Here is a 26,480-nt window from a genome sequence, read left to right as displayed (position 1 = left end):
ATGTTTTCAACATAGTATCATTCCAAATGAAAAAAATATCTAGAAATCTCTTCCATAATATGGCCAAATTAAATTCATTCGTTGCATTAATGCTGTTAGTTTCTAAACTTTTATTGTTGTAGCATATGAATTTAACATTTTCCTCCATTAGAACATAAGAATAGCAATACTGGGTCAGGCCAGTTGTCCATTTAGCCCAGTATCCTGTTTCCAACAGTGGCCAAGCCAGGCACAAGTACCTGGCAGAAACCCAAATAGTAGCAACGTTTCATGGTACCAATCCCAGGGCAAGCAGTAGCTTCCCCATGTCTGTCTCAATAGCAGACTGTGGACTTTTCCTCCAGGAACATGTCCAAACCTTTTTTTAAATCCAGATACGCTAACTGCTGTTACTACATCGTCTGGCAAAGAGTTCTAGAGCTTAACTATTCTTTGAAAAAATATTTCCTCTTATTTGTTTTAAAAGTATTTCCATGTAACTTCCTCGTGTCCCCTAGTCTTTGTAGTTTTGGAATGAGTTAAAACATTAAAAAAAGCGATTCACTTCTACTTGTTCCACACCTCTCGGGATTTTGTAGACCTCAATCATTTCTCCCCTCATCCGTCTCTTCCAGGCTGAAGAGCCCTAACCTGTTTACCCTTTCCTGATATGAGAGGAGTTCCATCCCCTTTATCATTTTGCTTGCTTATGTTTGAACCTTTTCTCATTCCACTGTATCTTTTTTTGAGATATAGTGACCAGAACTGAATGCAGTACTCAAGGTGAGATCACACCATGGAGTGATACAGAGGCATTATAGTATTTTTGGTATTTATCATACCTTTCCTTATAATTCCTAGCTTCCTATTTGCTTTTTTGGCCACTGCCGCACACTGAGCTAAAGATTTCAGCATATTATCTACAACGACACCAAGATCTTTTTCTTGAGTGCTGACCCCCAAGGTGGACCCTAGGATCAGGTAACTATGATTTGGAGTATTCTTCCCAATGTGCATCACTTTGCATTTGTCTTCATTAAATTTCATCTGCCATTTGGATGCCCAGTCTTCCAATTTCATATGGTCTTCCTAGTTATCAATAGAAATCAAACAAAATAAAACATGGAAAAGAAAATATGATACCTTTTTTATTGGACATAACTTAATACATTTCTTGATTAGCTTTCGAAGGTTGCCCTTCTTCGTCAGAAGGGCAACCTTCGAAAGCTAATCAAGAAATGTATTAAGTTATGTCCAATAAAAAAGGTATCATCTTATTTTCTTTTCCATGTTTTATTTTGTTTGATTTCTATTGATAACCTTTAAGAGTGGACTAACACGGCTACCACACCTCTCTACTTAATATGGTCTTCCTGCAAATTTTCACAGTCCGCATGTGTTTTAACAACCTTGAATAGTTTTGTGTCAGATGCAGATTTAATCACCTCACTCGTCATTCTGATTTCCATATCATTTATAAATTTGTTAAGTAGCAACAGTCCCAGTACTGATCCCTGTTGCACTCCATTTAACCCTACCCTCTGATTTCTGTCCAATAACTAATTCCTAATCCACACCAGAACATTGCTGCCTATCCCGTGACTTTAATTTTCTCAGTAGAGAGGTGTGGTAGCCGTGTTAGTCCACTTTTAAAGGTAATCAATAGAAATAAAACAAAATAAAACATGGAAAAGAAAATAAGATACCTTTTTTATTGGACATAACTTAATATATTTCTTCATTAGCTCTCGAAGGTTGTCCTTCTTCATCAGATCGGAAATAAGCAAATGTTGGTAGATGACAGTATATATAAGTGAAACATCAAAGCATTTCAGTGACAGTTTAACAGGATGGGGGTGGATAGGTGAGAGACCAGGAGATATGCATGGGAACATCAAAGCATTTCAGTGACAGTCTAACAGGATGCGGGTGGATAGGTAAGATATGCATGAAGACAGAAGGGTGACAAACAGAGCACTAGAACTTTATGGTTTATAATGGGCTAGAAAACCCACATCTGTAAGTCCTGTCTGGTGGGTGTCAAAATATTTAATCATTCTGATTTCAAAGATCTTAAGTTCCTGTATTGTTTTAAAGTTACCTTTCAGGATTCTTACAATGAAATCACTGGGACAGTGTTCTGGTTTTGTAAAGTGCTGCCCCACAGACGTGGCATACTGGCTGGCACTGGCATTTTTCATGTGATGTCTATGTAAATTAAATCTTGTCTTTAGCATCTGGCTTGTTTCTCCAATATAGCATCCTTCGTCACATTTTTTTTACACTAAATGATGTATATACCACATTGGAAGATGAGCATGTGATTCCTTTATGTTGAATATTTTTCATTTGTGAATGACTGGGATCCTGTGAAATGTTTTGGCATAGCTTGCAGCTGGATAAATATATTGCAAGGATGTGTGCCATTCTCTTCTTTTTGAGTCTGTGTTGGGAGCTTAGTTCTGATTAGCTTGTGTTTTAAGTTGGGTGGCTGTCGGAAAGCCAGCACTGGTGGGGATGGGAATATCTCTTTCAGTAATTCATCCTGGAGTAGAGGCTGAAGATCTTGTATAATTTTTCCAGCTCTGGGTTGTATGTCACTATAAGGGGGATTCTGTCTGTGGCTTTTTTTTTCTTTGTACTGTAGCGGATTTTCCCTGGGTGTTTTGAGGGAGGAGGCAATATTCTTAGAGATTATTTTGGGGTTGTAGCTTTTCTGTTCGAAGGATGCAATCAGGATTTCAAGGTGTCTGTCTCTGTCCCTTGGATCAGAGCAGATACAGTGGTATCTTGTGGCTTGGCTGTAAATAATGGTTCTTTTTGTATGTGAAGGGTGGAAGCTGGAGTTGTGGAGGTAGCTGCATCTGTCTGTGGGTTTCTTGTATATAGATGTTTGTATATAGCCATCGCTGATTGAGACTGTGGTGTCCAAAAAATAGACTTTTTCTGGGGAGTAGTCAATTTTGAATCTGATTGTAGGATGGTATGTATTGAAGGAATTGTAAAATTGTTTCAGAGTTCCTTCCTCCGTCCAAATCATAAAAATGTCATCGATGTACAGGTACTATTTTAGGGGTTTGGTCTGGTATGTATTCAGAAATGTCTCTTCCAGCTCAACCATAAAGAGGTTGGCATATTGGGGTGCTGTCCTGGTGCCCATCGTAGTGCCCATTATTTGTAGATAGATATCATTGTTAAAGCAGAAGTAGTTGTGAGTTAAAAGTAATTTGATTAATTTTGTAATAGTTTCTGGTGAGTATTGATGGTCCAGTGTGGATTTTCTCAGGAAACTCTCATGAGGAACTTTGCCAAAACCTTTCTGAAAATCAAGATACACTACATCAACCAGCTTACCTTTATCCACATGTTTATTCATGCCTTCAAAGAAATGAAGCAAATAGGTGAGGTAAGACTTCCTTGGTTGAACCCATTCTGACTCTTTCCCATTAAACCGTGTTTATTTATGTATTCTGTAATTTTATTCTTTATTATAGTTTCCATTATTTTACCCAGCACCGACATCAGGCTTACTGGTCTGTAGTTTCCCAGATCACCCCTGGAACCATTTTTAGAAATCGACATTACATTGGTCACCCTCCAATCTTCAGGTACTATGGATGATTTTAATGACAGGTTACATATTACTAACAGCAGATCAGCAATTTCATGCTTGAGTTCTTTGAGTACCCTTGGATGTATGCCATCCAGTCCAGGTGATTTACTACTCTTTAATTGGTTGATTTAGCTCAGTGCATCTTCCAGGTTCATAAAGATTTCTTTCAGTTCCTCTGTATCATCACCCTTGAAATCCATTTCCTTCATGATCCAACGGTCCCATGGATTCCCTCGCAGGCTTTCTGCTTCTGATGTATGTGAAAAAGTTGTTACTGTGAGTTTTAACCTCTACGTCAAGTTTCTCTTCATATTCTCTTTTAGCCGCCTTTATCAATACTATGTATCTCTCTTGCCAGTCCTTATGTTGCTTCTTATTTTCTTCATTTGGGTCCTTCTTTGTATTTTTTGAAGGACATTATTTTGGCTGAAGGCTAAACTAGACTCTACTGTTCCTTCTAGAGGCTATCTGTTAATGTGGCCAGAAAGTTTCAACATTTTAAAATCATAGAGAAAAAGGTTTTATACTATGGAAACTAAACTATACTTTGAATGCTAAACAAACAAAGAAAACCCTAATTCCTTAAACTGCCTTTGCTAAATAAATAGAGTAACATAAAAATAAAGACACTGAGATAACCTATTTAACTCTAGTTCTGCCTTTCCCAAGTTTAAATCAATTCCCCAGCAAATAACTCACCAATGAAGATTTGTCCTGCTCTAAAAGTCCTCACTTCTCCACATTTTTCAGTTTTATGTTTTGGATCTTTCTCATTATCTTTGATATTGATCCTTTTAGATGCTCGTCAGTTTTTCTAAGGAAGTGCTGTTATCTTTTCTCTTCTTCCTTTGTCCCTGCATCCTTGTTGATAAAATTCTCCCAGTAATGGTTTTTGCTGTACAATGTTCTATTTGATTACCGTAAATACTCATGTATAAGTCGAGAACAGTTTTGAGTCTAAAATGGCCAAGAATATTGATCCATGTATAAGTCGAGGCTCCCTTCCGGCCCTTCTCTCCCTCCCTCCTTCCCCCCCACCCCCCGCCTGTCCATAGTTTGGCAGCTCCCTCTTTATCTCAATCTCCCACCCTATGTACCTTCAAACTTGTCTTCTAGAGAGCAGCAGCAGCACACAGGTACATCCAGGCCACCTGTGGCCTGGTCCAGAGAATTCACTCTGATTCAACTTCCTGTTTCTGCATGGGCAAGACAGGTCAAAGGGAGCGTTTCAGAGCAGGCCGCAGGCAGCTTAGGTGTATCACAGTGCTCTCTAAAAGACAAGTTTGAAGGTACACAGTGGGGGGGGGGGGGGGGGGGGTGAATTTGATAGAGGAGGAGATGCTGAACCGCAGGCTGGTGGAAGGAGAGATGCCATACTTTGCATCAATGTGGGTGAGGGAAGGGTGATTAATTTTATTAGCCACTATGGAGAATGACCCATAGATAAGATGACCCTGGTTTACTGAAGGCATTTTGAAATTGAAATTTCTCAATTAATATACAAGTAATTGTGATATTAGATTGTTCCTTTATACAACTTGTGGCTTTATTCGTCCTACATATACTCTTTCGCTAGTTGCTAATTCAGTTTTGGTAATCTTTCCCTCTTGTGGAACCCAGCATATTTATTTCCAAATAGGCTAGGAACTGTATCGTTAATTCTTTCACTTCTAGGTCTTTCTCCAGCCTTTCTTATTCCTTTTCTGTTGACATCTTATCCTTCATTTATCTCATTTTCTTGTAGTTCTGGATCTTATTTCTCCATTGCTATTTCAGCCTGCCTTATAAGTACTCCATTCTAAGCCACCTTCTCTCCTGTCATCAACCTTTTGTCCTGATGCTTCTTTTTTAATCCCTCCTTTCTCTCTCGGCATCAGCCTTTTTATTTGTTCTCTTTTCCGGGTCCCCTCATTCCTGTGCTTCTTTTCAAATCCTTTCTTTTTCTCTCTCTGTGCCAGCCTTTCTTCTGTTCCCTTCTGAGGCTCCTTTTACATATTCTACATATATGTTTCTTCTGATGCTCCTACCTAGGTCTGTCCTTTCTCTCTGCATTTCTTTTACTACATAAAACCTCTGTGAGGGAGTCTGTAGAACATAGGCATTTCCCCTTAAGGATATTCCCTCACAGTGTCAGAGCCACCTTAAAACCCATAGTCCCACCCAAGGGGGAAGTGACATGAGAGAGGGAGAGCCAGGAGGGCATGTCCAAAAAGTATAAAAGCCTGGAGCACAGCTAGGTTAAGGAGGCCCAGGGGAAGCAGTGATGCCCCACTGCATATGCCTCTACCACCTATGTATGAACTGCAACCGCTATAGTCAGGTAGGCCAAGCTTGACTTGAACTTTGCAGTTTGGTATCTTTATCCTGGTTGGTCGCAGGTCAGCCTCACTGAATAGTTAACGATTAACTGGTAACTCTTGGGAGACAGACCATAGACTAGCAGTGTATTTTGCATGCTGTATTCCTGCAGGAGCATGCCACAGGGGGACACTCGTGTATGGAAGGACTAGGTTTGTGTTCATTTTTCTTCTCCATCTCTGAACCCTACCTGACACCTTCAATAAAATATAATTTTGTTCACCTTAACCTGCTGTGTGGCTGTGGTTTATTCTGGCTCCGGGACCAGTCCTCATTCACGTTATCACCCTCAATTGTGTTATCACTGAAATACTTCTTTTCTCTGATGTTTAAAATTAAGGATGTTAAATTTGTATTAATATAAGGAAATACTACCCCTAGTGGTAGTTGTGCCATTCTGGGAAAGGTGCAGGACTGGGCATCGCTCCTGTCCGAGGACCCCCCTAGACCACTAATGAGTATACAGTTAATATCTTTAGGGATCTTTCATATGTGAGAGATGGGGTGTGGATGCTGGTATCTTAGGGGGTGGGGGCAGAGGGGGCTTCGGCCATGGGGTCCTGCTGTCCCGGCCCAGGAGCATCAGGCTAAGGCTTTGTGGCCAAATGCTCCCAAGCAGTGAAATAACCCCTGTTTTGCATCTCATTACTATATAACCCACAGCAACTTAAACACCACCATGGGAAATGAAGTTGAGCTGCATTAGGGCCCTTTAAGTCACATTAGGGGGCTTATAATGTGACTTAAAGCCCTAATATGGCTTGATAACCTCCCCCTTTGAAACTTTGAAAGCTAATGAAGACTGTATAAGGGTCAAAATAAGACCTTATGTTGGAAGGTGAAAAAAGTGCAAAGAGGTTTTCATATAAGATAGTCATTGTTTGATTCTGAGCAGGGGCTGCCATATTGTGTGGAAGGATTTGAGAATTACATTTTTCAAGCATGCCTTATGTTAGGGAGTTCAGCCTCTGATGATATCTTCCCCGTCACGTTTCCTCTTCTCTATTCCCCCTGTCCCCTTTTTTTCTGTAGAAAACATGCAGAGATTCTGATATGGGTACTGTCTGTTGGGATGTATATCCATAGCTATTCTTGTTGGGATCCTGCTAGTCCTTCATTTTTTTTTTAAGGAAAAGTCAATCAACAGCAAACTATCTAGTGCCCTACCAGAAGCACCTAAGCATGTTATATGCCTACTATTTTAGCAGGTTAGTGCTGAAGCACCACAAGAGGGAGAGCAGAATGGCCTTATGGGTAGAATTGATGAAGGCGTGGATGAATTTTTCACCAAGAAAGTCTCGAAACTGGATTCAAAGTAAGTTCTGAGCTTTAAATCCATCTAAAGCAATAATGGCATTATTACAATAGGGCTCAAAGTTAATTCTCACAATACAGGAAGAAAGAGACCAAATACTACTAGCTACACTAAACTCTTTCTATAAATCAGCTTGCAAAACTTATACATATCATAGATTCATTGGTGTACAAAAAACTCATAGGGGAAAAAAAGCCTCAGAACCTTTCCTCCATTTCTAGTGTACAGAAGAGCATATGGTAAGAATATCTCGGGTACATTTACTTCATCGGCAATTAATAACCCCCATGAGAATTAAATTGTTAAAACTCCAATGAAACCAGTTTTCATGGATCCAAAACTAAGTGACGTTATAATGAAGTTGAAATGTAACTTGAACATTCATACAGTTCAGCTCCCAATGCAACACACATCGACTATGGCGAGAGTTTTGCCAGTCAGGCTGTGTCAAGGTGCATAAAATGTGTCAGCTTAGAACTTCATTGCTTTCTCACAGCATCACCAATTCCGGTAACTCTGAGAAAGCAACGTAGTTATAAGCTTGACACTGTTTTATGCACCTTGATATAGCCTCATCGGTGAAACTCTGGCCATAGTGTGTACTGCATTGGGAGATGAATTGTATGAATGTTCAACTTAAGTTACCACTTCTTCTGTTACCCTCCTGTTCCATTTTTTTGTCTTTTTTGATCTGCTTTTTTTTCTTTTGGTTTGCTATTTCTGTGGCAGATCTTTGCCTTTTTTTTGTTTATGTCTGGGTAAATATAAGCACCATCATAAACATGCATAATAAACAGAGTGTTGACATCAAAAGGTGACCTACTTTTAGAATCTGAAAAAAATGTGTGTGCTCCTGTTTGCAGCTAGTTCAAAGGAGGAGATGAATAAATGCATTATTACCTTTCAACTTCAGATATTTTGTTTGTTGTATCTTTCACCATCAGATATGTAAAACATATATCTATAGAATAAATAAATAAATAAATAAATATATGTTTGAATGAATGAATTGTCCTGCGCTTGACAAAGACGCTCTGTGCACCAACGAATGAACAAATCATGTAAATTAGGGGAAGGTGATATTCTGGTTTTGTGATCCTAATTGTTCGGACAAAAAAATTATATATTTATATTTGCTTAATCATTGTGACTTGATAAAGTGAATAGAGGAATTAAAAAAATAATAAACTCGTTTTTCAATTGTGGATTTTGTTATGAAGCTGTAGCCTCTCTTGAAACGTACTCTAATGGTAATATATGAGAAACTAGCCGTTAAGCCCGTTAAAACGGGCGAGATTTCCAGCTACCCTCATTACTCTATGATTACCAATTTTGGAGTACACATTTTTATTTCATTGTCTATAGCTACCAACATATCATTGTTTAATATGTTTTTATTCTCTTATGTATGTAAATTTTATACCTCCTTACTGTCTTTTAATTTGTTTTCATATGATATTTTTAAATGTTGTTTTTCTTAACATATAGACTCCTGATGCAGGCCTTGTAGGCTGAAACACAGCTGTGTCAAGTCTTGCTCATTGAACATTTCAATTGTATATGGACTTTTCATCTTGTTTATCAATCATCTTATTTATTGACCATTAAAATTGCATTATTTTCTACTGGATTTTTACCTTCTGCGTCTTTTGCACTTTTTATTTTTTATTTAATTTTTGTGCTTTTATTTTTTTAGTCATCTTTGCTGTTTTGACTTGCAGTTTTACTTTTTTGCGAAAACTATTTTTTCTGTTTTTTGCATTGTTTCTTCCCATGAGATATTCCTACCATATGTTCTTCTGTAAACTAGAAGTGGAGGAAGGGTTCTGAGGCTTTTTCCACTGAGGTTTTTTGTACTCCAATGAATCTATGATGTTTATAATTTTTACAAGCTAATTTATAGAAAGAATTTAGTGTAGCTTATTGTTACAATAGAGCACACGGATGTAGAAACTGATGGCAGATTAAAGCTGTTCAACCCATCCCATTACCCAAGTTATATCAGCATTCTGAAACACTACACAGGCTTCTTGAAAGGTTTTCCAACAAATAATTTATGTGATAGCATAGTAATATGGCATCTGAGAAAGGGGCATCTGTCCCATCCAGTCTACCTACTCATTCTGCTTACACTGCCAAGGATATGTGCCAGTCAACATTTGACATCATCTGCCAGCTTTCTTTCTAAGTGGATCTATTTTGTCTTTCCCAATTATGTAGGTACCCAACCTAGTCAATAGAACATGTAAGATCCCTGCTTAATCATTCATTCTTAATAGACTTTTTTATTTATTTATCATTTTACTTAATTGCATTCACATTTATCACATAAATGTAAGGGAAAACAGAAATTGATATTAAAAAAGAAAACATTTTCTCCCACCAATATATGTTATATAATCGTCCACAACTGGGAGATCCAAGATCAGGAAAACAATCTCAAAGAAAATAAAAACTCAAAATGGTTAATCTTACAATTCACTTTTTCTGAGGGAGGAAGGTTAATGGGTAATTGCAGCCGGTACAGTGGTAACTAAAAGAAGTTGCTGCAGAGGGTTCTTCATCTGTTCTTTCAACTCCACAAACTCTTGTAATTTCTTAGGTTCAACAAATAATTATTCAAATTCAGAGAAATAGAACACTTAGAAGGAAATCGCACTAGGAAGGTTCCACTTAGGGCAATGATCTTTGGCTTAAAACATTCTTAATAGACTTAACTGTAAAATATTACTGAGAAAAATGTGACGGCTCAGTAGGTGAAAATTTCTCAAAGAAGGGTCATACTCTTAAGGCATTTGAAGGAAACTTCAGGAGAACACAAGAACTGAAAACATTTGAAATTGGGATCATCAGATACTTTGAAACTAATACACAAGGATTCAGTAGAGATATTGACTTATCCATTATCAGATATAGGATGTTTCAAATATGAAATCTTATCAACCTTATATACCCCATCCCTACCCTGATCTACTGAGCTGTAGTAATATATACAGACAACCTAAGATATCTTTGTAGTATTTAAGTCCAGTGTAGCTGCGTTGTTTTTTTTCCTCTAATCTTATCAAGCGAGAATAACTCTTGAAAGTTTGTCACAGGGATAGCTGTAGACATGCTATAATGTGACCAAGGGTTGGGCCCCTTTCTTTATGGGTTATTACATATTGACTCTAGATCCCTTATAATGCAGTTAAATATCTTGGACCTAACTGTTCATATTATTCAGGCTCTACAGTGTATTAAATTAAAGTAATAAAAAGGTGTCACTTGTTTGGCCCTTATTTCCACAGCAGCCTCAATTCGTATGTTAAAGGAAATACAGTTTAGAAATACAAGCTATAGATAAATTGCAATTCATGTACATATCCTTAAGATTAGCAGAAACAGTATTAATTAACAAAGCTGCTAGGTTGTAATGGTACTAAGTAGGTGTTAAGATGCCTAGTTGGGAGAGGGGGGTTGGTGAAAGAAGTTGTAAATTGTATTTTATTGGCCAGGCTATATTCTGAATAGCTGATAGTAGGGGAGAAATTGCTATGTTTTATAATGGGACATGAATCCTTTTTCTCTGGATTTCTAGATTCTTCTGCCCTGCTGAGTTTTGAAGTTTCCCTTTAGGACAGTTGCCTCATTATTCTATACTGTGTCATGGACCACAGAAGAGCCTTTCCACTGGGGTGTGTGTGACTTTGTTTCTGATGCAGCCACCTTAAGCATTCATCTGTGTTCTGGCTGTTCACTTTTATATATATATATATATTTTTTCATTAATTAGTCTTTATTGGTAGTTTGAATATGTAAATGTAAAACGTGTATTTGGTATTATATTTAGTACAATAGACGTGATTTAGGCATATTTAATATTCAAACTCAATATAATACAAGGAGGTTATCAAAATGCAAAAAAAATCACAAGTTCTTTGAGAGGAGGGGGCACTGTAAATATTTTGAATTATCTTTTAAGGGGATGAGGAGGATTTCAATGGCTTGCTAAACAAAGGTGGGAGGGGAAATAGAGTACAGTTGTACGAGGACTTCAGAATCACAAGACTACATTTACAAAAGCAGTGAAATAATTGCATTGAATGTGTATGTAATTAGTTACCCAGATATCTCCTGAAAATGATTCCAAAATTTAATGCGCTTGTGTCATGAAGGCAAGTCTGAAAAGTTCAAGCAAAATACTAACACAGAAAATATTTCTGGATTCTAATAATAAAGCATTCTGTATCAAAATCAAGTGGTATTCATGTGATTTACTTAGATTTTTAAATGGAGGGACTATCAAAATTTAAATTTTGGTCTAGGTTTAACAGAACCCCAGATTTCTTTCAATAGTTGTACACACAGGAGGAATAGTAGAGTCTCAATTATCCAACATAAATCGGAAAAACAGGTGGTCGTATAATCCGGAAACGTTGGATAAGGGACTTTGTGCACCACCTCAGATGCAGTGCTTCCCTCCCCACCTCCCTCCCAAATAGCAGCAGTCCCACCTCTCAGAATCTCCCCAATCCTGGGGCTACCTTACAGTCCCTGATGATCTAGTGGGGAAGTCAGGGCAGAAGCAATCTCCAGTTGCTCCTGCCCATGATGGCTGCATTTTCAAAATGGCTGCCGCTGCCGCTACCTAGTGGTAGTCTAACTATATATAGGGGCTCATTTCAAAGCACTTAGACTTCTAGAGTTTCATAGGTTGCTATGTAACTTTATTAAGTCTAAGTGCTTTGAAAATATACTGCATAGTCTCTTATAACATACTAACTAACTGGCATAAAAGAACACACATGGAGTTTGCAAGGATGCATGTAGATTATAAAATACGCTACGTAAAAGATGTAATGAGGCAATTTGACAAATTGAAGAGTAGCAAATCATCTGGACCGGATGGTATACATCCCAGAGTACTGATAGAATTAAAAAATGAATTCAGAGAGCTTTTGTTAGTAATATGTAATTTATCTTTAAAATCAAACGTAGTACTGGAAGATTGGAGGGTGGCCAGTGTATCCTCAATTTTTCAAATGGGTTCCAGTGATAATCCGGGAAATCAGTGAGCCTGACGTTGGTGTCAGGCAAAATGGTAGAGATTATTATAAAGAACAAAATTACAGAGCATATACATAATCATGGATTAATGAGACAAAGGCATATTTTCAAAGCACTTAGACTTACAAAGTTATGTAGCAACCTATGGAACGTTGTATGTCAAAAGAAATCGTGCCTCACCAATCTACTGCATTTCTTTGAAGGGGTGAATAAATGTGGATAAAGATGAGCTGGTTGATATTGTGTATGTGGATTTTTAAAAAGCATTTGACAAAGTACCTCATGAAAGACTCCAGAGGAAATTAGAAAGTCATGGGATAGGAGGTAGTATCCTATCGTGGATTAAAAACTGGTTAAAAAATAGAAAACAGAGAGTAGGATTAAATGGTCAGTATTCTCAATGGAGAAGGGTAGATAGTGGGGTTCCTCAAGTGTCTGTGCTGGGAATTCTGCTTGTTAACATATTTATAAATGATCTAGAGATGGGAATAATTAGTGAGATAATTAAATTTGCTGATGACACAAAGTTATTCAAAGTTGTTAAATTGCAAGAGTATTGTGAAAAAATTGCAAGAGGACCTTACAAGACTGGGAGACTGGACATCCAAATGGCAGATGTTTAATGTGAGCAAGTGCAAAGTGATGCATATGGGAAAGAGGAACCCAAACCATAGTTACATGATGCAAAATTCCACATTAGGAGTCACCGCCCAGGAAAAGGATCAAGGTGTCATAGTTGATGAAATTGAAACCCTTTGCTTAGTGTGTAGTGGCGGCTAAGAAAGCAAATAGAGTGTTAGGTATTATTAGGAAAGGCATGGAAAACAAAAATGAGAATGTTATAATGCCTTTGTATTGCTCTGTGGTGCAACCACACCTCGAATATTGTATGCAATTCTGGTCACCGCATCTCAAAAAAATATATAGCAGAATTAGGAAAGGTACAGAAAAGTGACAAAAATGATAAAGGGGATGGGATGACTTCTCTATGAGGAAAGGCTAAAGCAGCTAGGGTTCTTCAGCTTGAAGAAAAGACTGCTCGGGAGATATGATAGAGGTCTATAAAATACTGAGTGGAGAGAATGGGTAGACGTGAATCGCTTGTTTACTCGTTCTAAAAATACTAAGACAAGGGGGCACGCAATGAAGCTATTTAAAACAAACTGGAGAAACTATTTCAACGTTAATTAAACTCTGGAATTCATTGGCTGAGAATGTGGCAAAAGCAGTTAGCAGGATTTTAAAAAGGTTTGGATAATTTCCTAAAAGAAAAGTCCATAAGCCATTATTAAGATGGACTTAGGAAAATCCACTGCATATTCTAGGACAGTGATGGCGAACCTATGGCACGCGTGCCAGAGAGGGCACACAGAGCCCTCTCTGTTGGCACGCGTGCCGCCCGTCACCTCAGCCTGTTCCAGCCCTCCCTCCCACCCACCCGGCATCAAGCATTCCTTCCTCCCTCCCTCCCACCCGGCACCAGCCCGCCCGGCCTCCATCCCTCCCTCCGAGCAGGAAATTTAAAAGTCTTCCCTTGTCGCTGTTAACGCCGCGTCAGCAGTAGCAGTGAAAAGCGTGCTGCTGGTTCGGCGCGCCTTCAGCCTTCCGTCTCTCAAGCTCTGGTCCCGCCCTAACAGGAAATGAGGGCGGGACCAGAGCTTGAGAGACGGAAGGCTGAAGGTTCGCCGAACCAGCAGCACGCTTTTCACTGTTACTACTGATGCAGCCTTAACCCCGACAAGGGAAGACTTTTAAATTTCCTGCTCAGAGGGCTGGTGCTGGGTGGGAGGGAGGGAGGAAGGAATGCTTGACGGTGGGTGGGAGGGAGGGTGGCCTGGTGCCTGCTGCTGGGTGGGTGGGTGGGAGGGAGGCCTGGTGCTTGGGTGGGTGTGCTGGGTGGGGTGGATAACCTGGTGCTGGGTGGGAGGTAGGGAGGCTTGGTGCTGGGTGGGTGGGTGGGTGGCCTGGTGCTGGGTGGGAGGGAGGCCTACCGCTGGGAGGGCAGGGGGGAGAGGAGGGTGGCTGGACATGGGCGGCTGGAGGGGAGAGGAGGGTGGCTGGACATGGGCGGCTGGAGGGGAGAGGAGGGTTGCTGGACATGGATGGAGGGCAAGAAATGAAGAAGAAGGGAGGAAAGTAAAGAAATAAAATGGAAAGGAAGCCCTGGAAACGGAGTTAAGACAACAGATAGAGAGCAGCAGAATCAGCGACTGGGACCAATATGGATAGAAAAACAAAATCACCAGACAACAAAGGTAGAAAAAGATCATTTTATTTTCATTTTAGTGTTTGGAATATGTCCAATTTGAGAATTTACATCTGCTGTCTTATTTTGCACTGGGTATACTGGAGCTGTAACAACTTACAGAAATGATTTATAATGAAAGAAAATCATGTTATTTTTTTCTCCTATACTAGTATAATATTTTCAATGATGTCTGTTTATATGCGCCATGGCTGGTGTAAGGGTGTGTGGCTATCATAGGGGTGGAGTCATATGTGGTGACCCCACCCATAATGAGTACCGGCACTTCGCGATAAATAATTAGATTTTGGGTTGCTGTTTGGGCACTCGGTCTCTGAAAGGTTCGCCATCACTGTTCTAGGATATGCAGCATAAAATCTGCTTTGGGATCTTGCTAGTTACTTATGCTGTTAATGCTGCTTTTTTTTTTTTATTTAATCATTTATTTATAATTTTTCATTTTACAAAGGTCACTTGCAAACAGTAATACAGAGATGACTGTACATTAATACAATATTAGAGGAAAACAATCTCAACTAGATAAATAGATTATATACAATCTTTCTCTTTCTTAGACCACAAAATGAAATAGTGAGAGTGAAACAAGACAAGAAGATCAATTAAACAACAGTAAACAAAGAAAGCGTGATATTAACCTGATTATTCCCAGTTATTTATCTGAATCATTATTCCACATTGATCGTCTGGTTGGCTTCTTCAAACCCAAGACGGTGTATAGTCAATTAATTTCGTTGGAAACATACTTATTGTCCAATATTAGTGGAAATAATACACCTGATTTCATTTTTTTTCTTGTTTATAACCAGAAATTATTTAATAATACAAACACTTGAATCTCTAATCCAATTCCCACTGATTAAGGTAATCCCAGTTTCACAGGCTTCACTCCTTTTGAATTAATATACTAAGAGGAATCATTTCAGAGGCAAAAACTTTAGGAGTCATACCCGGAACTCTGGGAAAACAACAATCTCGATATTAATCATCTTTAATAATATTCATTTTGTTCAAATTTTTCTGGTCTATTATCATTTTCAAAGTCTTAACCGTTTGCTACTCCTGTATAACCTCATATGCTGTATCAATTTTTCATTCTCAAAGGATTCGATTCAATTATCCATGTGGCTCACTAATAAGATTATATCTGAAGCAAAATTATTTACTACCACCGTTAGGTCCTGGCACGCCTTCCAGATGATATTCAATGTAACCTCCACGGGAGCCAAAAACTCCAAGCTGATAGCTCTTACGGGTTTAGGAGTGGCACCGCCGACACGGGTTCAGCTGTAAACGACCGTTTCAGCATACACTTCTAACTCACTCCTCCACTCCTTTGGACATGGTGGTTAAATGACTCGGGAGTGATGAAGTTGTTTCCAGGTCCAAGAGCATCGACGCTCCTTCGCCGGCGCTAATCAAAGGACTCATCAACCCAGTCATCTGTAGGCAGCTCGTCGCGCAGAGGTCCCACACTTGCTGCACAGGGGACAAAACGCTGGTCATCGGCGGCTGACCCCCCCCATTGTCCCCTTCCTCTTAGTTAAGGTGACTGCAAATGCAGAGAAGAAATGTCAAGTAAACAAAGAACTTCAGAGGACAGCTGGGCCGTTGAGCGTACGAGCTTCAGGTCGCCATCTTTCCACTCTCCCTAATTTGGGACACTCTTTGTCTGGTTTCTTCTCAGAGGCCTGTCTGATATGGGTAACCCTTCAGCATAGCCCTCTGAGTCATTGAAACACGGAAGCCCCTCCACCACTACAAGGTGGTGTCCCTTCGTAGGGGGCTGCTTTTAAGTTTTTATTTCTTTTTAATGGCTTTCAGCAGGGGCAGCCCGACCATTAGGCCACCTGAGGCAGAGGCCCCCAGGCGGCACTCTTCGAGGAGCAGCATCTCCCCCTTCCTTCCTCCACTCCATTTACGGCGTTTACCTGTTGTTTCGTCACATTCGAAAAGCCACCGGCGGCAGCGATTCCCATATGCTGCCCTGCCGCCAGCACCCACCTCTTCCCTTTACTGCAGCCGCCTCTCTGATGCAACTTCCTGTTTCATCAGATACCCAGGCAGTAAAGGAAAAGAGGTGGGTGCCAGCGGCAGGGCAGCATATGGGAATCACTGCCACTGCCGGATATTGAAACATGACAAAACAACAAGGTAAACACTGCGAAAAGGCAGCATCTCAGCCCAGGAGGGGGCAGCATCTCGACCCGGGGGGGGGGGGAGTGGTATCTTAGCTTCACCTCAGGCGGCATCTTGCCTTTGGCCACCCCTGGCTTTCAGCATTTATCATCATTCATTTTTATTGATCTTTAAGTTTACATATTTTGATGGAGGCGTTGGTTCTTTCTTTTGGTTTGGTTTCTACCATTGGCATACACTGCTCTCGTCCCCAAAGTGCAGTTGGTTGTCATCAGTATACACACCTCGCTTTCATTTATTGTTTTAAAAAAGCACAGTGTGCATTAGTGCATCAAGGTTTTTTGGCGCGTTTTCATGGTGGTTTGTTCCGCATCAAGTCTTTGAGTCTCCATTCTCAGTTAAGGCAATAAGGTGTTTTTCTACATACCGTTTATATAATATGGATTACAGCTTTTCCTCTCTTTTTCGTGATGCTGGTACTGCTTTTCACAGACTCATCAGCTCATCACCACGATTGGTCAGTCCTGATGAGGAGATCTAGTTCTGTCTTGGTATTGTTTTTTAACAGAGTTTGTTAGAAAGTAATTTCTCAATCATATGGTTAAGGCTGCACTCGTGCTTTAGTGTATGCAGAGTGATGTTTGCATTGTATTTTCCATAGTTTGCTATGTTCATTTGCATCATTCATTCAAAGTAAAATATGTTCATTGTAAAGACAGCCTTTTTCAAGCTGTGTTTACATTTTATCTTTAATGAGACACTTTAGTCACCCAATGGCGATATAGTGTTACACCTGTCTTTTTATTTACACTCATTATGATTGGTGTTTATTTTATCTTTTCAAAAGTATTTTGCTCTTATTTTAAATGTAAGGATTATGGATTCTTGTGTGGTTCATTTTATTTATCTATTTCCTCAAGAGTGGATTGTCAATTCACTGAGCATCACATTTTTAGTAACATTTCAAATGATTAATGCTTATTTGTTGATAAGCTCCATTTTTCATGATCTTATTTGCAGTGGTATCACCTACATGTGGATGCATTTTCATTATTATATATTCATCATATATTTTTTACCATAATGAATGTCAGCAGACCCTCACATGCAGTGCTCACATTTTTTTAAACAATGAATGTTACATTGCTTTTTATCAGGGTCTTAATCTTTTGATGCACATATATTATTTTCCGTTAGATTCTATTCAGTATGGTCTCTGGTCACAGTACAGTTTTCGTGTTACTGAATTTTATTATGTGTGGTATGCAGTGTTCAATTTTTTGTTTATATTTTAGAATTGACCCCTGAAGCAGGCCTTTTTTTTCTGAAACACGGCCTGTGTCGGGTCATAAATAAAGCACACTTGTACCATTTCTTGAGAGCCTTTTATGCTGCTCCTTCGGATTGTAAATCTATGCATGTACATGAATTATCTATGTGAGACATTTTAACTGGCTTAAGAGCAGGTATATTTATTTATTTATTTGTAGCATTTATACCCCACTCTTTCCTGCTCGATAGCAGGTTCAGTGCTGCTTACAAAGTATCACAGAGATAACATAGGATAGTAGATCTAAGGAGTGGTTGTGTTATGTAGGACAAGAGGGAGAGATGTGGGAGGAGGGTAAAGGTATTGGTAAAGGTAGTGGCGTGGATTGGGCTCGTAAGTTAAGTCAGGTCATTTGGGTAGACTTGTTTGAAGAGGTGAGTTTTCAGCAGCTTTCAGAAGGGTAGGTGTTTGTTGGTTCTTCGGATGGATCTAGGTATGGCGTTCCAGAGTTGGCTGCCTATAACGGTTATAAATGTCATGCCTTCAGGTAGGCAGGATTTCTGCTGCTTACACTAGTATTTTATAAAGAGACAAAAGCGTCTGCTTGCCCTCTTATGCCAGATGCCATGTTATAAAAATTACACTCATAGTGAGCACTGGTTGGGAATTGAACCTGTTTATCCATGTGGTTTGGTCAGGTCAAGGTACCCAGTTTTCCGTAATGATTCTACTAGTGCCCAGAATTTTTCCCTTGCCATAGATGTGAAAATTATGGAAAATCTAGAAGCACCACCGGCCTGCCTGACTGTTCCAACTTCCCCTCCATCTTCCAGTGCTGCAATATCAGCTCAACAAATGCCCTTTTCCCATTCTATGTACTACCTCCCACATCAAGTCATCTTCCACTACCTTTCTTTTTACCTGGATTGGTGCTGCAGAGCTGTGTGTTTATGGTAAGCATCCAGATGTCAGCAGCTGTTCTTTGTTGTGCTAGACTGCACCAGCATGGAACAATGATTGGAACTACCCTGCTTATTCTAAATACGGACATACAAATTGTTGATCGAGGTAGGCAAAGTTGTAAGGATGACATGGAATGGGGGGGTAGGGTAAAGTATGGATATAAGGTAGACGGGAACTAATAGATGGCAGGGTGCTGGAAAGAGGTAGCTGGCAAAATGTGGGAGACAGTGAACCCAAAGATAGGGTAGGAATACAATGGTTTGAAAAAAGGTAGGAATAGTTAGAGAAAAGTGTAAATGGTGAAAGCTAAGTGGAATGGAAAGGATGGTGTAGAGTAGAAGTGGATAGAAAGAATATTCAACTTTAAATGTAAGGGCAGCAACTTTTTGGGTCACAAAGTGTACGTAATTTCAGACTTTCCCAGTGGCCCTGGCAGCTCTCTTTTGTTTTAAAATTCCCTTGTGAGTGTTGTGTTGAGCATATGATGGTTTCTTTTGCATTTTATGTCCAGAAGGAGCTGCAAGTTTCGCATACTGGTTTTCTTTTGTTTTTTATTTGTTTGTTTTCCTTTTTTTTTTTTTTGTTTTTATGTGCTTCATCTTCTTTATTTATTTTATTTATTTGTTACATTTGTATCCCACATTTTCCCACCTATTTGCAGGTTCAATGTGGCTTACATGTTACTGTAGAGGCGATCGCCAATATCGGTATGAACAAATACAGAGTGATGTTGTGGCAAAGTAGAGTTCATGTGTGACAGACACATTGGGGAATCGTGAGGAGGAAGAGTTAAGTTATGTCCTGTACGAGTTTTGGTTACATTATGTTGCAGAGTTAAGACATTTAAGTTGGATCGTTAGGGTTTTTGAACAGGTTGGTTTTTAGTATTTTCCAGAAGTTTAGGTGGTCATACGTTGCTTTCACGGCGTTTGGTAGTGCGTTCCATAGTTGTGTGCTTATATAGGAGAAGCTAGATGCATAGGTTGATTTGTATTTGAGGCCTTTGCAGCTTAGGTAGTAGAGATTTAGATGTGTTTGTGATGATCTTGATGTATTTCTGGTTGGTAGGTCCATGAGGTCTGTCATGTATCCTGGGGTTTCGCCGTAGATGATTTTGTGAACCAGGGTGCAGATTTTGAACACACTACGTTCTTTGATTGGGAGCAGTGGAGTTTTTCTTGTAGGTGTTTGGCGCTTTCGAATCTCGCTTTTCCAAATATAAGCCTGGCTGCTGTGTTTTGAGCAGTTTGGAGGTTTTTTTATGATTTGTTCTTTGCATCCCGCATAGATTCCGTTGCAGTAGTCTAGGTGGCTTAGTATTTTCAATTTGACAGAGGAATGTAATTAGAAAATGCATAAATATTTTTTTAAACTTTAGATACTGGTAGAAAAAGGGAGGAGAGACTAAGGGCAGCAAGAGGAATATAGAAATACATTTGGAAGGGAAAGAAAATGTGGTAACATCAAACACAGATGGGCAAAATAGTACAGTGAAAAGGGATGAGAAAAAAGAAGGAAATACTACAAATGCTAAAAAGAAGGCAATCAGGTACACAACAAAAGTTGGAATTAAGTGTTTAATTTCAAAAATGAAAATATTTAACAAGTGATATTTTCAATTAAAAGTTTGCATGTTAATACAAATCCCTGTGCAAATTTAAGCAAATGAGTCATCACTGAATCTTAAACACTGCTGGAAAATTTTTCAAACCCTGGCTACAGGGAATTAGAAGCCTTGAGTGATGGAAATATGTGTCGTTCTAAGGGTCCTGTTTACTAAGCTGCTTTATAGGAGCATTAGCGTTTTTCACATATGTTAACCATGTATGTGCCTACAATATCCCTGTAGTCACCTACAAGTTTAGCATGTGTGTTAACAATGCTAATGCACCTTAGTAAACAGAGCACTAAATATTCTAACTGACGCTGACTGTACATTTCTTTTTATATAAGATTTGATTTTCAATGTTGCTTAACATGAAAGTAATAATGATTACTTTGGCACCTTGTTTCAGTGACAAATCCTGTCTTTGTTTGTCCTAGAAAATCCTCCCTGAAAAGTTCAGAATTGCCTGAGGCCGGTGAAGGTGAGGAAAAGAAAAGGCGTGAATCTAGAAAAAGTGGGTTTCTCAATTTAATCAAGTCCAGGTCCAAATCTGAGCGTCCTCAGACTGTCGTTACTGAGGAGCCCCCTTCCCCCAAGGCTTCCGTCAAAAGTCCAGCTCCAGATTCTGCAAAGAAGGAGTTAAAGACTGTCGATCATGGTGGTGGCAGCTGTCTTGTCGCTGGTGGTGACTCTGTCTCAGCTACTGGACCCGGCAACAGCAGCAGTAATGCCACCACCACCGAAAAATCAGAAGAGTTAAAAACACCTGACTCCATGGAAGAGAATCTGCAGCAGGAGGACAGCAAAAGCAGCCCACAGACTGGGCGCAAATATGGAGTCCAGGTGATGGGCAGTGGACTTCTTGCAGAAATGAAAGCTAAACAGGAAAGGAGAGCAGCATCTGCACAAAAGGTAAATTATTTTTTAAGGATGGTTTTGTTTGTTCTCAGTTTAAGAAATAGCTTGTGTTTGGTTAAATTAATGATCCTATAAAGTGCATCTTCATTTGTTCCACTCTTATAGTTTGAGTTATCTGCTCAGAAAATTTATTTTTCTTTCTGGTTTCAAACTTAGATGGTATGGGCCTTCACAGTGGCTCAAGTCGGCAATGCTCCATCCTGCCATATAGGAAACACCAACTGAATTTCTGAACCTGGCTTTGACTCATAGGACCAGGCCAGGGCTGGGGATATCTTGAAAGCAGGATCCAGAACCACTGAGCAAGGGACCATCTGCCATTGCCAAGTGACGACTTGTATCAGACCTCTGGATACATGCATGCTTTGTCCCTCAGTGAACTGCAATCTGTAGTCACTGTCAGAGGACCATCACTGCAGTCACTGATGGCAAAGGTCAAACGTTGGTAAACCCAGGTAGTTTCAGAATAAGACTCATAGTACTTGTAGAGTGATAAAGGCGAGTTCTGATTGGGCTGATTGAAGGCTCTCACAATAACAGATGTAAATTGCCAGACCAAAGATTTTCACCTCAAAAATAAACTTTTTATCATAAGATATCACTGGGATGGTTCATTTAGTAAATAAGCACAGATTTGGAGAGTTACATATAAAATAGGGTTTAAGTGGGCTACATACATCAGAAAAGGTAATTTACAAAAGCATTTCTGCAAGTAAAACAGTGCTTTACCTGCTGGAATGGGCTTTTGTAGAATTGGCTGCCCAGTACATGGATAAACTTTTTGGCACATCAGTATACCCGGACTGAGTGGAACTGTCCCAGGGAGAGATTAATGATGAGTTTATAATTATGTACACACTTTTGAAAATGTGTGTATGCCAAAGAGCCTGTGTCAATGTAAGCACAAGGTTTTCCTGGGCTAATTTTCAAAGTGTCAGAATGTGTGTACTTTTGCTTAAAAAAAAATCCAACAAAGTGTGCACAGAGAAAACTATCAGCTAGAGATTGGAACATGCATTACCACATGTTATTAGTAACAAGGTTCTATTGCATAATATGGGACTTGTAATAACACATGCTAATGTAGTAGCACATGTTAGAAACTTGAGCTGTTTGTGGATGTATTTCTTCTTTGTGCAGAGTTATAAAAATTACCACCTTATTGTCCAAGTCACCTTGCACTGGTGTGGTACTGGTTCTAGCTAAGCAGTCTAGCTAAGCAGCCCTGTCTTGATGGCACACAAAAAAAATAGTGATAGCCACTACTACTACTCAACTTTTTTGAAAATTTTCAACTGCTTTCTATTAGTAAACCACAGACAAAGATGAAAACTCTGGTTTCAGTGATTGAATGCGCATGGCTTCTCATGTACATCAGTAATTAACACAGTCTTGCTCTCCCACGATAATGGAACTAAGATCCATTGTTTTAATTGTGTTGGCTTTTGTTTGTTTCATAAAAATACATTTTCAACAAATCCCATGTAGCGACTTGGTGATTTTGTGATTTAAGTGTTACTTTTCTCAAATTCCTTGCCATCAAGGGTGCAAAGTAGGGGAATCAGCATCCTGGGGACGGAGGGGGCACCAGGAGGCAAATGCTGCAACCCAGAATGTAACTGGGCACCAGCCAATATTTAGACCAGTACACGGTTAGCTTTGTGGATAAAGTTTGGACTGCCTACTACTACTAGTAGTAGTACTACTAGATACACGCAGCACTGGACAAATTATGAACCAGATTCTGTATAAGGTGCCTAAAAAAATCCACGTGGTAAACATTTCCACCTAAGCATATTCTAGAAGCGGTGCCTAGATTTAGGCGAGGTATGTAGAATACGCTTAGTTGATATCCCAGCGCCTAAAACTATGCGCATCCATTAACACCAATGAAAATGTGGCATATATCCCTGTGCATAGATTTATGCACACTGGGCCATATTCTATAACTACAAGTGTAAATTTGGGAACGCCCGTGGAACACCCATTTGCCCACCCATAGCCATGCCCCTTTTGAACTGCCTGCATTAGAATTTAGGCACAGTTCATTATAGAATACACTTAGTTGTGCGTGTAAATTCTAATTATTGCCAATTAGTGCTCATTATTGCTTGTTAAGTGCTGTTATGAATGCTGATTAGCTTGTTAAGCCAATTAAGTTACGAGCATTGTTATAGAATACGCCTGGATTTGGACGTGGATTTCTAGGTGCTCTATGTAGAATCCTGCAGATTATGCAAGTATTTTCTCCATCCCTAGTGAGCTCACACACTAAGATGTGTCTTGTGTATGGGGCAATAGAGAGTTAAGTGGCTTGCCCAGGGTCACAACAGCTATAGTGGGAATCGAACCCAGTTCCCCAGGATTGCAGCTCACTGCACTAACCACTAGGCTTCTCCACTTCTTTTTGTTGCCCTAACTTTAGCAGCTTTTTTAACCAGATAGAGGTCTGAATATGGCTGCTAATAGTCCTGGCTCCTCCCAGCTCGGCTCAAACTCTGTCAATGGACCACTACGACAGTAACTGGATAGTGCAGGGGAGGTCTGTGGTGATAATCAGCAGCACAGTCTGGTTAAATGCCACTGACTATCAATACTTAGATGGTCTCAAGTGATTTAACTGGACAGGAGTCTCTTCTTCCTGGTTAAATCACTTTGAATATTGGGCAGTGTATTTTCAAGGTAAAGTTCTGAAGTCCATTTTCCTCCTTTTCATGATAATGGCTCATGCGTATTTTCATACACTTATATGTATTTTTACATAGGAATTTGGGAAACAAAATATTTAAATCACAAAATCACTAGGTCGATAAGTGGGATTTTTTATGATGTATTGTCATACATAATCCCCTGACCTAGTAGTGCTGGTTGGTTGGTTGGTTTGTTTCATATCAAATTCCTAAAACTTTATTGGCAGTTTAATTTTATAACTGTTTTCTAAATTTTTTATTTTACTGTGTGAAGCTGAAGTAATACTTTTTTTTTTTTTACAGAGGGATAAAACTACATGGTATAGAAACGGGACGCTACCTGGGTTCTAGTGTTGATCTGCAGTGTTATTTCTTGCCTAGCAGCAGGGTGCAACATATTTTGCTCCTGTACCTGCTGGTTCTCCTTTTCTTTCTAGAATTATAAAGAATTTTTCCTGCTCGTTCTCTCATGTAAAGTCTTAGATTTTCTCTCTCAATTTTGGGAAACATCTATTTCTAATATCAATATATTTCTATTTATCCACTATTGCTTTGAATGTAGGGTCTTTTTTTTTTTTTTTTTTTTTTTGGGGGGGGGGGGGGGGTCCAGTGCAGGGTTTGTCTGTGTTTCTGTTTTCTTTGGTCAAAACTAGTCTGATTATAAGGTTATGTGTTTAAGGCGATACATTTTTTCTTTTAGACTAATATTATAACTAAGGCTGCAAGTTAATTGTGGTTAACTATTTGATTAATGCATTAATCACTAATCGTGATTAAAGAATTTAATCACATTGCAGCATCTCCTGTTTCCTCCAAATGTCTCTTCTGCTCTCTTCCACTCTCAACCCCTGTCCTTAGCATGATTCAGCATCTTTCCCTCCAGCCAATATTCAACATCACCCCCTGCATGTCGGTCTACTTTAAAAATGGCCTTCTGTTGGTCCATCAGTGGCAATGGTGCACATATGCTGCCTACGGTCTGCTCCAAAGCTTTCCCTGTGGCCTGTTCTGCCTCCTCTGATATCACTTCCTGTTTTTATATGGGCAAAATAGGTAAGAGGGAAAGCTTCAGACCTGGCCACATGCAGCCACTGCAAGGGACCAACAGAAGACCATACTGAAGGAAGACTAGGGGGAGAGGAGGCAGATGCTGAACCCTGAGTGGAGGGAGTGGAGTGAGCTACAGATCTGCAAGCAGAACTGGAGGGGTCACCAGTGGAAGCTATTGTCAAAGCAGTAAGCTCCAGTAGCCACAAAAAAAACTTTGTGTTGCTCACCACTAAGTTTGTGTTGCTACTCATGAGGATGAGGTGCTGAACAATAGGAGGGAGAGAGAAAGAGATAATGGACCTGGGAGAAGAGGAAGGGAGATATGTTGGATCTGGGGGGCGGGAGAGAGGGAGATTATCAGCCCTTTAGGGAAGGGAAGCGAGTTGGGATTTGATATACTGCCTTTCTATGGATACAATCAAAGTGGTTTACATATTATATACAGGTACTTATTTTGTACCTGGGGCAATGGAGATTTAAGGGATTTGCCCAGAGTCACAAGGAACTGCAGCGGGAAATAAATAAGTAGATAAACGTTAATCGTGCGATTAATCACAATTCGCTATTTTGAATCATGCGATTAATCATGATTAAAAACTTTTAGCAAAATGCAACCCTAATTATAACTCCTCCTTACAGTGGGGTCAGGATTGCCCCACAGGACACCCAACAATAGTGAAAAAGAAAGAGAAAATACAGGGGTTCTCTTGGTAGAACGAGGCAGATGCTCCAATGCCCCCGCTGCCTGATACTCAAAAGAAATTCCAGAATCCCCTCTACCTCCCCCCCCCCCCCCCAGAAAAAATGACCACTTTAGGGAATCATTTTGTGCAAACATCTTTATTAGTCATATCCCCAAAATAAGTGCCTCTTTTACTAAGCCTTGCTAGCGATTCCCCTGCAGCAAATGAGATGAAGCCTATAGGAACTGAATGGGCTTCCTGTCATTTGACGTGCTGGGAATCACTAGCGTGGCTTAGTAAAAGAGGTCCTTAGATATTTACTTAACTGCAAGCAACAGTTAAAATGCAGAAGTCAAATACCTCGATGCAAACAGCTCCTAGCTCTCAGAGAACGAGTCCGTTCTCTTGAGGCTAGAGTAGCAGACTTGGAGGAGCTGAGGGAGACAGAGAGGTACATAGAGGAGGCCTACAGGGACATTGTCGAGAAGTCCCACCTCCAGTCTGGCAGCCCCTGTGTTGCCTTGGAGGAGGGTGGTCTTCTAAAAGGAGAACACCCTGGTGCAGCTGGAAGCAATCCTGTAGCA

General features: G+C 39.8%; 1 protein-coding gene across 4 annotated transcripts in view; it reads left to right on the top strand.

Annotated features, from left to right (window-relative positions):
* CARMIL1 (capping protein regulator and myosin 1 linker 1) overlaps positions 1–26,480 on the top strand; it is a 596,509-nt gene that overhangs the window by 482,935 nt on the left and 87,094 nt on the right. For 3 of the 4 annotated variants that reach the window (XM_030212112.1, XM_030212103.1, XM_030212125.1), the window contains 2 exons: positions 7,156–7,265; positions 20,993–21,467. In XM_030212112.1, coding sequence (XP_030067972.1) covers positions 7,156–7,265; positions 20,993–21,467 — 585 coding nt within the window. The remainder of the gene's footprint in view (positions 1–7,155; positions 7,266–20,992; positions 21,468–26,480) is intronic. The other variant, XM_030212120.1, reaches the window with a different exon arrangement.

Source organism: Microcaecilia unicolor, chromosome 1, assembly GCF_901765095.1.
Source record: "Microcaecilia unicolor chromosome 1, aMicUni1.1, whole genome shotgun sequence".
Classification (NCBI taxonomy): Eukaryota; Metazoa; Chordata; class Amphibia; order Gymnophiona; family Siphonopidae; genus Microcaecilia; species Microcaecilia unicolor.
Note: the sequence above shows the minus strand (reverse complement) of the source record. Positions and strands in the feature narration are given on the sequence as shown.